The following is a 17,841-nucleotide window of genomic DNA, read 5'->3' as shown; positions in this document are numbered from 1 at the left end:
GCCACTGATTTCCATGGGGGCAGATGATCCTACACATCAGTCAGGCTCCTCACCTTCAAATAAAACCCTTCTCAAGTGTTGGGGATGAAATAGGAGCCCCAGCTTAATAGCAGGCAGGATAATCCAGGGTGCTGAACAAAGCAGGGCTTTTGCAGACAGGTTCCCACCGAACATCTGATCCAAATGTACATAAACAAAGGTCCGGCCCCCGTGTCGCTGTGCCATAGCCGCATCTCCAGCAGGTGTGGCCAGAAGGTCAGGGCATCTTTATAAGAGGCCCCAAGAGACCCGAGATGCTCCTCCATGCAAACACATCTCTGCTCTGATCCGAGATGGCCGTCCTGGACATTGCGCTGCAGTGGCTGAGCTCCGGCTCGCTGCTCTGCCTGGCAGGGGGGCTGGCGGCTTTCCTCTATTTTTTGACCAGCACCAAAAGGTCAATTTGCAGGTTGCCCCCCGGGCCACCCCCACTTCCTCTCATCGGGAACTTGAACGTGGTGGATCTGAGGATGCCCTTTCAGTCGCTGATGGAGGTAGGAAGGAGTAGAGGGAAGGGGCAGGATGAGAGTCATGGGCCTGGCTGCGTGGGGTGGAGAATGACATCGAGGGAGTGAGGGGTGTAGGTTGTAGCCGTGTTGGTCTAAGGACATAGGCAGACAAGGTTCTTTGGGTGAATCTGATATCTTTTATTAGGCCAACTTAAATAGTTGGGGGAAAATTTTTTTCCCCAACTATTGAAGGTGGCGTAATAAAAGATATCAGATTCACCCAAAGAACCTTGTCTATCTAGGGAGTAATGTGTTTAAATCATATCCAGGTGTGGGAACAAAAGGGAAGTGTTTAAGTTACAACAGAGATGCCCATTTCTCCACCCCCATATGCATGCAAAGATACAAACAGGCTCCCATCCTGCAATCCCACCCCAGCAGTTGACCTTTGGGCATGCAGAGACCTCCACTTAGTCTCTGATGAGTGTAAGATGCCACTACAGCTGACCTGACCTCAGACTTAGGGCCAAGCCCTATAGATCCAGCCTGTACACCATTACCAACAGGTACATACAAATCTTTACAGAAGACAGCACCACAAATACAGAAGGATTTTGCTTGTTTTTACATTGCTTCCCGGGCCCCAGCGCTTATTCACAGAGGAAGTACAAACCTCAACCCTTCCCTCCCCAGAGCCCATGTTCTTTTAGATTTCTGGGCATGATTGTTGAGGTTTCTAGGTTATCAACTGCTCTTTCTGAAAGGAAACTTTGTATTTCTGTCCATTTTCAGAGCTCCGTGGGTATCTTTTTGTCTACAGGGAAAAAAAGCTTCGCTATTTTTAGGCCAGCTATGTTACACTATTGCATAAAGCTATTGTCCAGTTCACGTGAAGGGCAGCGATTCAAATACCTAGAGAGGCTGTGTTGAAACCCACAGGGCACTGCTATTCTGTGTTGAGGTCATGTTTGCCTTTCTGTTTTGCATGCGAGTGTCAAAGTGAGGAGGGGCGGCCTTGGGCACAGCAATTCTCCAGTTAGGCAGGTGTTGCAAAGTACAAATTCCCATTGCTGCCCAACCGACGTACCCCTCCTGGCATTTGCAGGGGACCGGAGCTCAGTTTCTCCAACCATTCAATCCTTGGTTTCTCTGCAGAGCTTGTAAGTGTGGCTGTGAGGAAAGGAAGGGTAGTAACTATTAGTTGTGGTGGAGGATTTACATGCACATCTGCTGGGAGGTCCCATAAACCACCAAGTGGCTTCCTTCATACTTTCAAGTCTGCCACATCCAATATTCATGATGCTGAGAGAAGTCAGCAGCTCCAAGTTAGATCTCATGCCAAGATATATTAATGTAAAGAACTAACTCAGCAAAGGTTGGGGAATTACTATGCTTGCCTGCTCCTGGTTGTTTGCTGTATGCCTTGTGATTCTGCTGGAGAGAAAAGAATCAGTATTGCAGTCTCTCCCACGCTGTCAAGCCATCATTCGAGGAAAACAAAATTCAATTTGTCTTGAGTAATAACAGGAGCAGCTTGTAATCTGAAATTCAATTTTCAGGATGTACCTAATGCATTGCAAATGGTATCCTGGGCACACATGAAATGAGAAGAAATTTGGAGCAGATGACTTACAGTATGTTTAAACTAAGTATAAAATCCTGAGCATATGATTAGATTGTCAAAGCTGCTCTTGTGTGTAACAGATGATTCAGACTTAATTTGCTATTAAAGCCAAGAGCTCCTGTGAATTTCTCCAAGAGAAATGCCTCAAGGCGGGATTCAAGTTCCAAGGGGCAGCAGCTGATTCTGGTAGGACCCTAGCGCGATTCTCCTTGCAATGACTGCAGGAATGAGAGCCGAAGAGAATGACTTCTGAATCACTTCAATATTTGTGGCCTGATCTTAAATGATGCTGTCATGCTTTCCTCACCAGCCTGCAAGCAGACACCACCCACATTGTATGCCTCTGCTCAGTGTTTGGGATGTTCATTCTGAACTGTAGCGCCTGTAAAGCGCTCTTGCTGCATAACTCCATGGTAGTGAAATGACAGGACTGAGTGAAGAAAATGGGCCCCGCACTGGAGTAGTAGAAACAAGATAAGACACAGCTCTTCAACATGAACAGAGCTGCCCGCCCTAAGTGACTGTGCTACTCTTTTAATAGATGCTTTCTTCTGTAATAAAAACCTAGCCCAGACTCTGACCTGTAGCTGAGTTGTCCTCAGTTCAGCAAAGTGGCTTTGCCCCTAAATCCCTGGACTGTTTCTATGCCGCATCAGTGCTTGCCATATAAAATAGAGCAGGCTCTAGTCTGCTCTAAGTTGATCCTAGAACCATTGAATTATAGAAAATGAGGGCTGGAAGGACCTCAGGAGGTCACATCTAGTCCAACCCTGTGCTCAAAGCAGGACCATCCCCAACTAGATCATCCCAGGCAAGGCTTGGTCTAGCTGGGTCTTAAAAACCTCCAAGGATGGAGAATCCACCACCTCCGGGTAACCTGTTCCAGGGCTTCACCACCCTCCTAGTGAGAGAGTTTTCCCTAATATCCAACCTAAACTTCCCTTGCTGCAACTTGAGACTGTTGCTCCTTGTTCTGTCATCTGCCACCACTGACACCAGTCCAAGTCCATCTTCTTTGGACCTACTAAATCCCCTCTCCTCCACACCACATAAACCCAGTTCCCTCGGCCTCTGCTCAGAAGTCATGTGCCCAAGGCCGCCTAACCATTTTTGTTGCTCTCCATTGGACACTCCAATTGTTCCACATCCTTTCTGAGCTGGGGTGCCCTAAACCGGACACAGTACTCCAGGTATAGCCTCAACAGTACTGAATAGAGGGGAAGAATCGTTTCCCTCAAACTGCTGGCTAGTAATGCAGCCCAGGATGCTGTTAGACTTCCTTGCAACAAAGGCACACTGTTGGCTCATATTCAGCTTATCGTCCACTGTAACCCCCAGTGCATTTTTTTCAGAGCTGCTGCCCAGCCAGTCAGCCCCAGCCTGTCCTGGTGCATGGGATTGCTCTGTCCTAAGTGCAGGACTTTGCACTTCTCCTTATTGAACCTCATGAGATTTTTTTTGGTCCAGTCCTCCAATTTGTTGAGGTCTCTCTGAGTCCTTGCCCTACCCTCCAGCATATCTATTACTCCCCTCATCTTAGTGTCATCTCCAGATGTGCACTCCATCCCATCTTCCAGGTTGTTGAACATAGTGGACAAAAGAAGCCCCAGGACTGACCCCTGGGGCACTCCACTAGATACTGGCTGCCAAAGAGACACCAAGCCATTGATTACTACCCTTTGAGCCTGATGATCCAGCCAGTTTTCAATTCAGTATACAGTCCATTCATCCACCCCCGACTTCCTTAGCTTGCTTGCCAGAATGTTGTGGGACACCATGTCAAAAGCCTTGTTGAATTCAATGTGTATCGTGTCCACAGACAGTCATCTCATCATAGAAGTCAGTCAGGTTGGTCAGGCATGACTTGCCCCTGCTGAATCCATACTAACTGCTCCTAATCATTTTCTTCTCTGCCAAGTGCTTAGAAATGGATTCCTTGAGGACCTGGTCCATGACTTTTCAAGGCCTGAGGTAAGGCTGATCAGTCTGTAGCTCCCCGGATATTCCTTCTTTCCTTTCTTAAAGGTGGGTACTACATTTGCCCTTTTCCAGTCATCTAGGTCCTCTCCTAGTCACCACAAGTTTTCAGAGATAATGGCCAGGAGTTCTGCAATCACATTGGCCAACTCCCACAGCACATTTGGGTGCATCATTTCTGGCCTCATAAACTTGTATATGTCCAACTTTTCTAAATAGTAAATGGATGCCTCCACCTCCATTTGGAGAAGGGAATGGTTGGAGAAGGGAGTCTCCAACCACCACTACCTGTCGCTTCTTCTTGGTGGCAGTGGTCTTGATCCTTGATCCTCCCGGCCTGGTCTCGTCCACCAACAGAACGTGCTCTTTGCCCTCTGTTGCTAGGGCTCCATATCTGTTCTCCAGGCAAACTGCTGGAGGTTGAAATGAAGACTTCTGCTTGTTGCCAGAGGCTTTCAGCTTCCACCTTCCTGGGAGGCCCAAGAAAACATGCCTCAAACTGGATTGTACATGGGCCCAGGAGCTATTCTGTCAGCTGAGAGATTCTAGGACATGGGGAAGTCTTGGCTGAGTCTTATAGGGCACCTATACATGTATAAGTACAGCGCATCAGAGCAGACTCGATTAATCGAGTGTGCTGGAGCATGGTAATTACTGTGCTCCAGCAGGCTCCAGCATCATGTGTATCAGTGTCCCTGCACTGAAAAATGGTGGTGGGGCGCTTTAGCTAAAGCTTGTTCGATGAGCTTTATTTAAAGCGCCCCTGCTGCCATCTTTCAGCGTGGGGACGCTGATACACATGACACTCTGGGTGCTTTAATTAGAGCAGCTCTCACAGCCCGTCTATTTAAAGCACTACCCCGACTCCCGGAGCATGTGTATAAACACCCATTTACCACAAGCACTGCGGTTTTTGTGGTGGCGCTCTGATTTCTAGGCTACACAGGACTCATGACAGAAGCCAGTGGTCGGAGCCCCGAGTCCAGATGGGTAACAGGAGCCACACCAGTCACAGAAACCAACAACCACGGGGAGACGCCACATTTCTGGGTCTGGTGTATGAGGGTGTGGGCAGGCAGCGCATACTCAAGAGTGCTCCCTTCCTAGGCAGGCTGGGGACATGATGTAGACATACCTTCATCTCCCTGCAGACCTGGGCTCTCTGTGTTTTTATGGGACCACAATATAAGCCTGAAATCAGTATGGAGGAGCTGTTCCTCTACGGGTGTCACCCGGTCAACCCTATGTGTGAATGGTGTGTCAGGCTGAGAAGTGTGGGGTAGTAACTAAAGCAAAAGGGCAATGACCAGTGGCTCAGGCTGTGTGTACAGATACTGGCCTGATGCTTCCTAAACTATTATGGATCCAGATCTGTTACTATATCAACATATGTATTTACATTTGAAGCTCTCTGAGAAATACGGCAACATCTTCACTGTGCATTTTGGACCCAGGAAGACAGTGGTGCTGGCTGGATATGAAACCATCAAGGAAGCCCTTTTAACCCATGCTGAAGAGTTTGGAGGGAGAGCAGAAATCCCCATTTTTCAGAAAATAACCAAAGGAAATGGTAAATAAGGGCTTATTTGATTTTTTTTTAAATATGTGTATGTTCATTGTATTCTTATGAGAGGGAAAATCTGTCAATATGTGCATTGACGTGCATGACATTTTGAAAACATGTAACAACTTCCATACAGGCTGAAATACAGCTTTATGGACTTTCATAAACCAAATGATATGTCAGTGTGCTCTAACTTTCTTTTAGGCATAGGCTTCAGTCATGGAGAATCATGGAAAACCATGAGAAAATTCACCCTATTTACTCTGCGAAATTTTGGGGTTGGAAAGAAAACCATTGAGCTCCGTATTCTCAAAGAGCTGAATTGCCTCATTAAATATTTTGAGTCTCACCAGGGTGAGTGTGAAAACTTTAATTCTGATAAAGAACAGCGAGAGCCCAGGTCAACAACAGGCTTTAGCCTAAGACTAACAGGACTTCCCACGTGCTTAGTCGTAGGCGTAAGGACTTGGCTGATCTGGGGAGTTAAGAATTTACCCCTTTTGCAAAAGGTCCTTTTGCATATCTCTGACTTTGCTCTAACTGAGCCTCTGATGGTTGCCATATTCATTAGAGTCAGTAGCTTTCCACGTCATTGGCTTATCGCTTCCCAGAACTTAATCAAATATTCTCGGAAATATGATATCTAGATGGAGCATTCCTGCCCAGCAGAGTGAAACTGGCACATTTCCCATGCAAGCGCGACTCCTAAACTGATTTCCTTTCATTGCTGGAAACACAGGGATGCCCTTTGACACCAAGGTAATACTGAACAGCGCCGTATCCAATGTCATCTGCTCTATATTGTTTGGAGAGAGGTTTGAATACAACGATCCCGTGTTTCTAACTTTGCTGAAGTTGATAAATGAAAACACCAAACTGTTGGGCTCCCCTATGGTGCTGGTAAGTGTGACTCCGCCAAGGGCTAACTGCTGGGTTTGACGCTGAGAGAAGTGCTGGGGCATGGAGGGGTGCCAGGGTCAGGAACCATAATCAACCAGTGATGCCTATGGTTTGCTGGCACAGGGCCCTTGCAGATCCTTGCTTCTCCTTTAAGCAGCAGTGTACTCCTCCCCCTGCTGCCAGCGCTGTCCTACATACACCCCTGGTCCGACTCCCCGTAGTGGGCCCTACCTCTGTCACTCAAAGCATGCTAGGCAGCCCTCTGGATGCTTCCCGCTTGAATGTCCAAGGGGACAAGTCGGAAGGAGGTTCCCAAAGGCACGAGAGCTTTGTAGCCACCCATAAGTTTTGGCTGTATAAGCTAATTTAGGGTTGCTGTGACCTTCCAGTCAAGATGCTTCAGGGCATCACTTGCTCTCCTTTAAGGATCAGGAAGGCATTTTTATAGCAAATCAAGGATTTTACATGAATCAGCTAGGAGTCCCTTGGGGATTTTTCACTGCCCTCTCCGAGAAACACACCGTGGTCGCTGATAGACCCCCAGCATGAGACAGTCCACGGTGCCATATGTTATGCCAGCTCCTCCCTTCCACAGACTGCAGCTCTGGGAGGTGTCCAGAACGCCAGTGAACACGAATCCTTTTGTTTTCTGCCAGCTATATAATTTCTACCCCTCCATTGGCTTTCTGTTCGGCGCCCCGAGGACCGTGCAGCGGAACGTGGATGAGCTGAACACCTTTTTGCAGAAGTTCTTTCAGGAACACAAGCAGAAATTCAATGAAAATAACTTAACAGGCTTTGTAGATGCATTTCTGATGAAACAACAGCAGGTATGCTACAGCTAAGCTTCGGCATAACCCGCGTCTTTCCTTTCTGTTAGCTTTTGCTTCATTTATTAATGCAGAACATCTGGTAGGGAACGGGGGTGAATGTGAATGCTAGACTTACTGTGATCAGAATAGACTTATATCAGGGCCAGCTCCACCTGCCCGTGCTCCCACCAAGTTGCCTGTTGATTTCTGAATAAGTCTAGTGATATTGTTGACCAAGTGACCTAATGTGCAGAGAAGTCCCATGGAAATTCATGGTGTGAAAGCAATAGAATCACTGCTAGCAGACAGGGATTTGCACAGAAACATCCTATCACAGTGTCTGAAGATCTACTTACTGTTCAGGATTATGCCCCTAGCACTGCTTGCTTATTTTCAACTCAGCAAATTCTTATAAGTTTGGTGCTTAGACTGAACTACATTCTTGCCTTTCCTTAAAAGTGAAATGAGGCTCAAACCCATTAAAAGCTGAAAGGCATTAAGATTTACTATGCAGGGTTTACTTGCTATGGATCTAATGAGCATTCCCGGTGTGTTTTGAAGGAGTCAAGAAACCCTCGCACCTACTTTCACAATGAGAACCTGCTGTTTTCAACCCTGGACCTCTTTGCTGCCGGCACTGAGACGACTTCTACCACTGTGCGGTGGGGTCTTCTTCTGATGATGAAATACCCAGAAATCCAGAGTAAGGCTAAGAACCAGCCTTTTATCCAATTCTGCTACACACCAAATCACAGTTACAGAAGGCAGAGGGCATGCACCAGGAGTAAATAGAAAGTGCCCCAAGTTAGAAGTAAATTAGAAAATAATCCATCTTATGAAGAGGTGCAATTCAGCTGAGTTTAACTAGAAGCAAACGGGAGGCTGGATTCCACTTCGGTTCAGTTATACCCGTCGACAGGTCTTCTGTGGGCTGGCGACCTACCTCCTTGTTCTCACTGGTTTCACTTCTGAGGGATGGCCTGGTTTGACTGCATGTCCAGCGAAGACTACGGAGTGCTAACAGTGTGAGATGAGAACCAGGTGTGGGATTCACTGTGATAGTGGGGTTTCTTGGCTCAGTAATGACTGAGGGGAAATGAGTCACCTGATGAACCACCACCACTTATTCCTGCAATACCCAGATTTCTTCCAAATTCTCCTTAGATTGCAGATGAGAAGCCTGTTGTGGTGCTGTGTTCTCCTCTGGAAACCTGAAATCCTCGTCCCTTTCTCTTCTCCAGGGCGGATTCAGGAAGAAATGAATAAGGTCATTGAACCAGGACAGCTTCCCACCCTAGAAGATCGGAAAAAAATGCCTTACACGGATGCTGTGATCCATGAAATACAAAGATTTGCCAATATTGTCCCAATGAGTGTATCACGTTCCACCTCCAGGAATGTTAATTTCAGGGGCTACGTGATACCTAAAGTAAGCGTTGAGGTTGACAGCTGACATTGCAACCACTCGCACCGTTTTGCTCAAAGCTGGGAAGAATATAAATCTAAAAAGGTTGGGGTGTTTGCTCTCCTGTATCTATCTTCTAAGCTTTGGGGCAGATTCTGTTCTCAAAATCTAGAAGAACTGGATTCTGCGTCCAGCGGTCAATGCCGTTTCTCTTGGTTTATGCCCACTCAACCGAGTGCAGGTTTTTGACCAAGATGTGCTCTTTGGGAGGCACCTAATACCGTCTCAGAGGGCTGACTGTTTAGTTAGAGGAGGAAGGAGAAGTATCGTACTGCTGACAGATTTCAGTATTTACGAACCATGTATTCTGTGTAATACAGATCCATCAGTAGCATTCACGATTCTTTCCTGAGCGTGATTTCTTTGGATTTGAAGGGATTCAATATTCCCATGAGTGGAAGTATCATGTTGATCTGTTCAGTGATTCTCAGTGCTATTTACTTCCTCCCGTGGATAAATGCGTTCGGTCTGTGCGAGTGACGGCCTCTGACCATTCACAGCTGGACCTGTCTGTTGTCCTTACTCCTTGCAGGGAATAGAGGTGATTCCCCTGTTGACTTCTGTTCTGAATGACAAGTTGCACTGGAAGACACCAGATCAGTTCAACCCTTCCCACTTCCTGGACCGTGATGGCAATTTTATCCGGAAGGAGGCATTTATACCGTTCTCCATAGGTAATGAGCACATTTTGCACTCAGCGTGCCATCCTGCTGACCATGCCATTCCTTCCAATTCCCATGGGGATTGTGGAGGCTCAGACCTACGAAAATCAGACCCAAATAGGAACACAAAACCTAAGAACTGGAGGTATGTCCTAGGTCATCATCCAGTCCCGTTATCACAATCAGCCACATTATAAATGTATCAAAACCTCTCTTAAAAGCAGTCAGGTGCCCCCTAACAGCTGCCTCCTACCAGCTGTTACAGGCTCCATAGATACAGTTGTAAAGATCTCAGACAAAAGCATTAACCAAGCAGTGTGTTGCTGACCACTCACCTCCATGTTTTCCAGGGCGAAGGGCTTGCGTTGGAGAAGGACTGGCCAAAATGGAGCTTTTCCTCTTCTTTGCAGGTTTGCTCCGGAAATTTACTTTCCAACCCCCTCCTGGCGTGTCTAAGTCAGACCTAGATCTCACGGCGGATGTTGGCTTCACCTTAACCCCAATGCCTCACCTGGTTTGTGCCATACCCTATGAATCGTCAAAGCACGTGTAATAAATATGTTGAATTGCTGATGTTTGAAATCAGATTTTTGATGCCAAAGAGGCACCATTCACTACAGGAGGAAACGGGGGGAGGTTGCTGACAGCTCCAAGTGCCGCAACTGCAGTGTTACTCCAGCTAAGGGCAGTGCTTTCCAACTGCTGGCTCAGTCACAGCTGCGGTGGAAAGACCCAGGGCCAGATGGTTCCTGGGTGCACCATGCAGGGAGCATGGGAGGATACAACGTCTTCCCCTCTTGCTAATCCCAGGTAGCACCAAGGCATAGTCTAGCGGGAAGGGTACAAAAACTGATGCCTTTCCCATGTCCCTGGGGTCAGGGCCCAGCTCTCTCACCTGCACAGATCTGTATGAGTCCAGCCGGCTGGGTGCATGGTGGGAACACGGCAAGAGATCACGAGTCCTATGCGTTTCCTCAGCTCATGGGATGGTCAGGGATGGTGGAGCTGCAGGTCTGGTCACGTGGGCTTTAGGAGAATAATGCTGACCACGTGTTCATGGGAAGCTGTGGCCGGTATGGAGATGGGGAACAAGTCATGAAGGGAGGAGGGGGCTATATCTACAGCCCGCTGTGGTGCTGCAGGTGGGCTGCCTCTTGAATGGGAAGCCACACTGCCATGGCCACGGAGGCAGGCTAATTAGCTCTGGGGTGACTAGTTGGCACTATCAGTCATGCTAATTAATCCACCTCAAGTACCATGCTGATGTTGTAGGGGTGCACTTGCTAGCCGTGTTGGTCTGAGACAAAAAAGACATAACAAAAAACTAGAAGTCTTGGTACCTTTTATTAGACCAACTGGGAAATAGCAAGAACATTTTCCTTTTCTGCAAGCTTTCGGGATCAAAGTCCCTTTGTCAGGCTCTGGGAAAAGTGTAGATGGTACAAGATGGTACAAAGTCCCCATAGGTAGGAAATAAACTTCATCTTTGCACAGAGGGAACTAAAGATGGAAGGCTGTCCCTCTGGGTCCGGGAGAGCCCTGCGTGCAGACAGAACCACAGGAACAGGGGAAGAAAGTATTAAGATGGGATGCACTCTGCTAAATTAGGCCCAGAAGCTCTGTGAAAGGCCAAGTAGTGTCACTGCTCTGGCAGAATTCAAGTGCACGAGCTGAAATGCCTGCAAGCAGCCACCTACCTCCTCCTGCAGGATGAGGCACGGTGGGAGGATGGCAGGACTCTTCCCAAAACATGCTGGTGTAGCAGTTACTCAGAAACATTCAGTCTGTGTCGTGTTTGTGCAAAGCTCTCTCTCTGTCACCAGCTCTTTGGTGTTAGTTTCAAAGCCCCCTTACCTGGAGTCCTGGAATTACTTAAGAATCTCAGTTTTTCATTAATAAAAGTACATTTGTCACCTCTAGGACTGTAGAGACTATGTTGAGAACAGAGGCCAAGTGCACAGTGAAGGCTCAGAAGCCAGCAAATGAAGTGAAGCCCAAATATACTATTTTTAAATTCGGTTGTTCCCTTGAAGCCGCTCCATCCTGGGAGGCTTTCTTCCGGATTTCTGAACAAAGCCACCAGCAATTCTGCATTAAACCAGACACAGAGACTCTATACATTTCAAGTGTCCTTGTCATTATGAGCCTTATTTCTTCCCTTTTATGCTCTCTGTTCTTCCCAGGAAAGTCAGATGTTTGCCTCTCATTCATATAATTCTTTCCATGAATTCTCCTGGCGCCTGTAAAACACAATTAAGTGTCAGACCCAAAGCCAGCAGACATCATCAAGCGAAGAATGGGGAAACAAAGAGAGTCATTATCGGAACAGTCCATCTAAGATACAAGAAGCAGCGATGTTTTTAACTGAAGGAATCAAACTGTTTTGCGTAATCTCTTCAGATGATGCCAGAACGGATTGACTCTCCTCTGAATCTCCCTCTGCAATTCAAAGCTCACAGTCTGTGCACCACACCTTTATTATAACCAACTGCTAATTGCCTGAAACAGAGCAGACAGACACAGATAAATACTTGATGGATCAAAAAATCTTCTTGAGACACTTTGACCCAAATTTTGAGCCGAGCCTGAGCCTGAGCCTGCGCTCCCTCTGTGCACCAGAGTCTGCCCTGTCAGTCCTTCCCTAACAGCTCCTATTTCCTGCTGCTGCGACATAGGATTATTAACATCCTCTTGGTGCTATTATCAAAAATACTAGTCATGTGGGGTGCAGACAGCCCTCCTCATGCCTGCTGTCATTCACATCAGGTTTGTATCCAGCTCTAAATTAAACCAGGATCAGAAACTGCCAAGGGCCAGGGCCAGAAATGACACATGAACTAGTAGACTTGATTGGAAACTGGCTCAAATCCGGAACACAACAGAAGTTCAGTGCACATCAACTGCTTTCAAAATGACTGAAACCTGTTTAAGATAAACCTGGATGGATGTAGTACCAGACTTCACTGATTTAGGTTCAGTTGGTTTGTTGAACTTCTGTCCCAGATCCCCTCCAGATTCAAGTTAACTCACAGTCCCCCAGCATCCCAGGATGCTTTGGACCTCCCCCACAAGCCCCATCTTGCAGGGTGGGCAGGCTGGCTGTGGTCCAGCTGAGCAGGGAGGAGTGCTCTAGCGCCCCCTGGCCTCTGGCCTGGGCCACTGCAGGCATTTCTGGACTCCAAAGTGAATGTCTGCTCACTCGCTCATCAGTTCAATCCACACAGCTTAGACTAGCCTGCAAAGAGAATAAATTCAGCCTCAGGCTTGCTGACTGTCTGTACTTAGCCAAGACATTCAGCTGTCCTGGGACAGTACCTGCAACTGCTGTCCTCACCACACAGTGGCAGGGCACTATTAATAGCCAGTTTACATTTAACCAGCGGCTACCCCGGATGGAAGCAGACAAAAGCTAAACTAGTATAACTTACCCTGGTAGAGTTTTACTCCTGATCTTTTACCAGACTGAGTGAAATGACCCAATTTAATAGTTATTGTCTGTTACTTTCCTACATTAGTATACTGCTGATTAAATGGGGGGGTGGGGAATGTTTCATCTGTCTGCACCCTAATTCTCTGAACATGGGATTTAAACCCTCTAGAAAATGTTACCCCTTTCTGCTTAGCCCTGTGTAAGGAATGCAGTCTGTGCTCCAAGGGCTGCAAAGGTATCTTCCTCTCCAGATATTACTGCGGTAAGCACCAAAATGCTTATCGCTTTGCTTTGCAGCTTACCAGATTACAGGCTTGCTTGACTGTTGCCAGTCAGCTACAATTCCCACTGCTAAAATGGAAGCCACAGGTGCTGAGCATCTCAGGATTAGGATACAGCAAGATATTGCGCCAAATTTTGATGTAAGCAAAAGATGCACCAGCCTGTCACTCAGGGACTCGCACAGGGGCTACAAAAGCAGTGACACCCACCTTACCTGCCCACAACTCCACATGCAAATTATCCTGCTATGGGCAGGAAGTGTAACCACCTCTCTGGAAATAGCAGTGATTAGCTCAGAAGCAGTAATTTAATCTGAAACTCGGAGAACTGCAATCGAAAAAGGCAATTGCAGATCTTCTTTCTTATTAATTATCCTCTTTAAATGTCTCCTCTATTAAATGAATATGCAAATTCAAGTCATATATGCATGGCTTAATCATATCATGATCCGGGGAACCTGGCAACTGTATTAGCAATTCTACACCTGGTCTCTCGCTCCCGCTGTGTAATGAGGATTAGGAAGCTGAAGAACTTTGAGAGCTCGCTGAGTGGTGAAGTGCAGGATCAAACCGCACGAGAGGCAGTTCTCCTCTTCCATGACAGCTGTCTAGTCAATGTTAGGAGGTCCGGGAATGGCCTCTGTACACGGGTTGCCTATGGACCAAGTCAGTATTGACCAATCAACTGCTCACTTTCTCTCTGGAGACTTTACTACAGATGCAGGAAGATCAGCCTTGGCTTTGATTGGAGGTTTGGCTCATCGTCATTCTGTCTACACCAGTCCGATGCATAAGTCAGGCAGCACCAGGCATCAACCTCCTGGCCTCACTTCTCCAAATCTTTACTGGATTGTTTGTGCCTCATGGTCAGTCTCCCTCCACTGCCTTGAGCTGACTAGAGAAAAACCTGGTTATGTAGCCTATTATCTAGTACTTTTAAAATGTGCCTAGCTCTTCTTCCATGCTCCCTGGATTGTTGTGGGTAATTGTGCCCATTTTTCAACCTCTTCTTGACATATTCCATCCATTTACTGACTCTACAGACACCAGCATTGAAAGCTGTTCAGTTTGGACTGGATGGACTTGTTATTTTTTCCAGGATTTTGCTCCATAGAGGAGGATGCTGCACTTCCTAATTTTGCTGTTCTCAGTGGTCACACGGGGTCTCCATCCTGCTGTCGCTCAAATCAGCACTTGTTTGATCAGTTCTAGACTCGGCATCAACTGCGCAGTCACCAGTGTCATGAACGATGCTACCCTAGATGAGCAAATTTAATAACAGTTTTCAAGAACTCACGTTCCAAGCAAACACAATTATCCATTGGCAAATTAACTTTCATAACTTCTACCTTTCATTTGTTAATAATAAAAACCTATTTGCTTGCCTGAATTTGCAAGACCATCTGTCTTTCACTGCACATCTTCAGTTGATTTATTAATGAGACAGATGTCACCTGCGAAGTCCAAGTCTCCAAGCTCGCCAAATATCCATCCATACAGTGCCCAATTCCAGTCTGACAGTCTGGTATGTAGCAGAGGCAGCCGCAACTCCAGATAAGGAGGAGGACAAAATGCAGCTCTGCCCAACCCCAGAGCTAACACAAAGCCAGTTTATCAGGGCCTGGTTAGAGACATAAAACCCTTTTCTCCCATCACCTCCCCAGAATGCACATTACTCTTCACCTTTCGATGTCCTCCAGGAAACTAGCAACCTGCCTCCTCCACCTGGGGGTCTTCAGGTGGCAGTCTTTACAAATTAAAAAGTCTGAAGAACCTCAGAGTCTAACTCAACCAGGGGACCACTGGATCCTTTGAAGGGTGCCGGGAGGTGTGAGGAGATAAGCAGATACGCTAAGCAGAAAAGCCAGGCTCAAACTTGTCCCTGCCTGAACAATCCCCCAACCCTACTGCCCAGCCCCTCTGTAAGGAGGTAAGCACTGTAATATATACATTTGTTTCTGAAATTGGGTTCCATTCAATTCACAGACGTTATTCAAGCTCACAGCTTGAGTCCAAAAAGGTTGAAACCCACTGTCCTGATTGGTGATTGAAAACGGCGGCTAGATGCACAGCTATACCATACACAGCCCTGTTTGTAGTGAGTCGTACTTGTGCAGATATTAAGCCAAACCTGATGACATTTGAAATCTGCAAACGGGCAGATAAAGAGGAACACACCTTTCAGCTCCATGCAGGTGTCTTGGACAAGGAGACATTATCGGAGATACAGAATGGAAAAATGGGTGAAGAGATTATTCCACCTACATCTAGATGGCAAGGTTCATGAATGGCACATATCAGCTGGCCCAATGTGCCCCCAGTGCCAAGGTAAGAAAGGCGTGAATAAGGCCTAGAGGAAAATAAATGGTATCTGCTGGTAGGTAGCCAAAGGAGAATGCAGCTAGCATGGTCATCAGACATCCTGCATGCAGTAGAGACTGGCAGTCCCGGCCTTCGAGAGCACAGAGTCCAGAGAGCCAAAAATGATAATGGACATAGTAGCACCAGCGGAGAGAGAGGAATCAGACCAGGATAAGGACCTGAAGCCAGAAGGACACTGAACCCCACCGTACCAAGAACTAACCCAGTCCACCTTGCGTGCACACGAAAGATGCACTAGGATAGTGTCTGTGGCTTGGGCAGGTGGGCTAGACCAGTGCCCACACTTGGTCATCTGGATTGGCACAGGGGCACAACGATGTCCCAGGTGTCGATCAGCACAGCAGCTGTGGACGTAAACCATCTGAAGGCTTTTCTAGGTTGCTGTCTCTGGCCAGGTCTATGGTGTGATCCTGACTGACAGCTGGGCCAGCAGACCCCCTGCTGTCGATGCAGTCCCACTGACCAGATTACAGTGGCTTGTGTTTCATTGGGGGTGGGGCTGGTTTTATGAAGCTGGCACAGGGGGCTGCTTTACTAGTACAGCTGTGCCCACATCAACAGCATGTCGCTGTGTGCTGTCCCAGTGCTTCTACCCCGGTAACACACTCCTAGTGCTATGTCTGTCTGTGTCGTGTTGTGCTAGACTCGGCGTGCTCGGGTAGCCGAGCACGTAGCCAAATGCATGGCATGGGAAACACGTAGCAGGTCCATTATCTAGACAGGGATCTTCTGTCATCACAGGCGCCCGACATCGCCTTGTCATTTCAGGGCATTGCACTCAGCGCCGGCTTGGAAGAAAAAATCCTTTCCCAGACAGTTTAAGTCTCTTTCTGAAAAGCCCTTTTTATTACTTAGACATTTTGCAAAGGGAAGGCAGAATACCAAAGCAACGGGTAGTAGCACAGAGCTCCACGGGCCGTAGGGTGCGGCATGACAGGAGAAATCCCCCAAGACCACACAAGCTGTGCTAACTCAACATGCCGGGGGCAGGGGTTTGACCATGTCTGAAGGGAGCAGCCGGCAGTCAGTGCTGCCGTAATAATTGCTAAAAGTGACAGTGGACGTGCTCTAGGGTCTGCACGCAAGCCCGGATCTGTCTGTCTTGAACACGTCTGCTGTGGTCGCGGGGCCTACCTCATCACGTTCGCCACGGGCAAGCTTTTGTGAACACAGGAGGATGTGACAGCAGTTCCAGGGGAGCTGGGGCAAGGACGTCACTAGGTTATCGGCCTCGGATGTTGTGAAGGCAAAAATTCTTGTACTTCTTTTGCCTCTTCTCTCTCTTTGCCCACCTGCCCAGGCAGGACTGAGACTCCAACACACTTTGGCACCAACGCTTTCCAGGAGTGGATTGCTGCTAGCCCCGTGGTAACAGCTGCTTCCAGCCATATGAGGGTATCACATAACCCAAGACCTCTTTGTCTTCCTTCTTGGCAATACTAAAGATGATGGAAGTGGAAGGTTTCCATTTAAACAGGAACCCAGGTGATGGCATGATTCAAATGAAGCATTTGAAGAACCACATCTGGCTGAAGAGAAAGCTGTTAAGGGCTGATGTACTGAGCTGCACAGAGGGAGCCATTTGCCAGTGCACAGGTCCTACAAAAGCTGAGAAACCACGCTCTATTTTCCTGAGCTTCGCGAACTATCTGTGTAGCCAGTACAAAGCTCTTCTGCAAAATGGAGATTTGAGATGCTACAGGGACAAGTGTAAATGAACCTTGTCACTTGAAACCTGGTGCTTGATTTTTGACATTTGACTAGAAGGCTGCGGCTTGACCACACTCCCTGTAATACTGCTCAAAGCCTTTTTTTTTTAAATCCCCCTTCTACCAACAGCTTCAGTGCCCGGTGAAGGTGCTATTACAGGCAATTCAACAGGCTATTGCCCTCCTAACTCGGCAACTGAATTACCGCATAACCCTGGCTAAGTTACTTAACTTTCTGCTGTTTCTGATCTCCCATTTTGCAGATGGAAGAGTAATAGGAACCCAGGGCTGGAAGGAAACTTTTAGGTCACTGAATCTTGTTCCCTGTTGTAACAGGCAGCCGTATCCCGTAACAGTGTTCACAAAGTGATCAAGCTGTATCTGAAAAGGAGTTAGATTCCCTGTCCCTTCCCCCCCGCCGGGGAAGGCTGTTCCAGAACCTCACACCCTTGATGCCTACACAGTCCTCTAATTGCCAGCCTCCAGTCATAGTTTCATAGTTTCTAGGGTCGGAAGGGACCTGAGCAGATCATCTAGTCCGACCCCC

The 17,841-nt window shown here is 47.5% G+C and overlaps 1 protein-coding gene and 1 long non-coding RNA gene across 2 annotated transcripts in view; one reads left to right on the top strand and one right to left on the bottom strand.

Annotated features, from left to right (window-relative positions):
• Positions 1-332: 332 nt before the first annotated feature.
• LOC109314749 (cytochrome P450 2K1-like) lies at positions 333-10,059 on the top strand. The gene is made up of 9 exons (XM_019542078.1): positions 333-533; positions 5,497-5,659; positions 5,858-6,007; positions 6,393-6,553; positions 7,210-7,383; positions 7,927-8,068; positions 8,607-8,794; positions 9,363-9,504; positions 9,843-10,059. Exons 1-9 carry the CDS (start codon positions 333-335, stop codon positions 10,043-10,045), a joined length of 1,524 nt encoding a protein of 507 aa, XP_019397623.1. The 3' UTR covers positions 10,046-10,059.
• The window catches only part of LOC109314750, a 19,406-nt gene continuing 4,596 nt past the window's right edge, over positions 3,032-17,841 (bottom strand). The window contains exons 2-3 of the long non-coding RNA XR_002102360.1: positions 13,102-13,107; positions 3,032-3,133 (exon numbers count right to left, since the gene is read on the bottom strand). This is a non-coding gene — a long non-coding RNA (uncharacterized LOC109314750). The remainder of the gene's footprint in view (positions 3,134-13,101; positions 13,108-17,841) is intronic.

Source organism: Crocodylus porosus, unplaced genomic scaffold (assembly GCF_001723895.1).
Source record: "Crocodylus porosus isolate Cpor-Errol unplaced genomic scaffold, CroPor_comp1, whole genome shotgun sequence".
NCBI lineage: Eukaryota > Metazoa > Chordata > Crocodylia > Crocodylidae > Crocodylus > Crocodylus porosus.
The sequence above is the reverse complement of the archived record's forward strand: the minus strand, read 5'-3'. Positions and strand labels throughout refer to the sequence as shown.

Excerpts from the sequence above, each read along its gene's own strand:
- LOC109314749 (XM_019542078.1), top strand. The coding sequence starts at position 333 with ATGGCCGTCCTGGACATTGCGCTGCAGTGGCTGAGCTCCGGCTCGCTG. Across the intron at positions 5,660-5,857 it reads GAAAATAACCAAAGGAAATG|GCATAGGCTTCAGTCATGGA; the intron begins GTAAATAAGGGC and ends ACTTTCTTTTAG. Across the intron at positions 8,069-8,606 it reads GAAATACCCAGAAATCCAGA|GGCGGATTCAGGAAGAAATG; the intron begins GTAAGGCTAAGA and ends TCTCTTCTCCAG.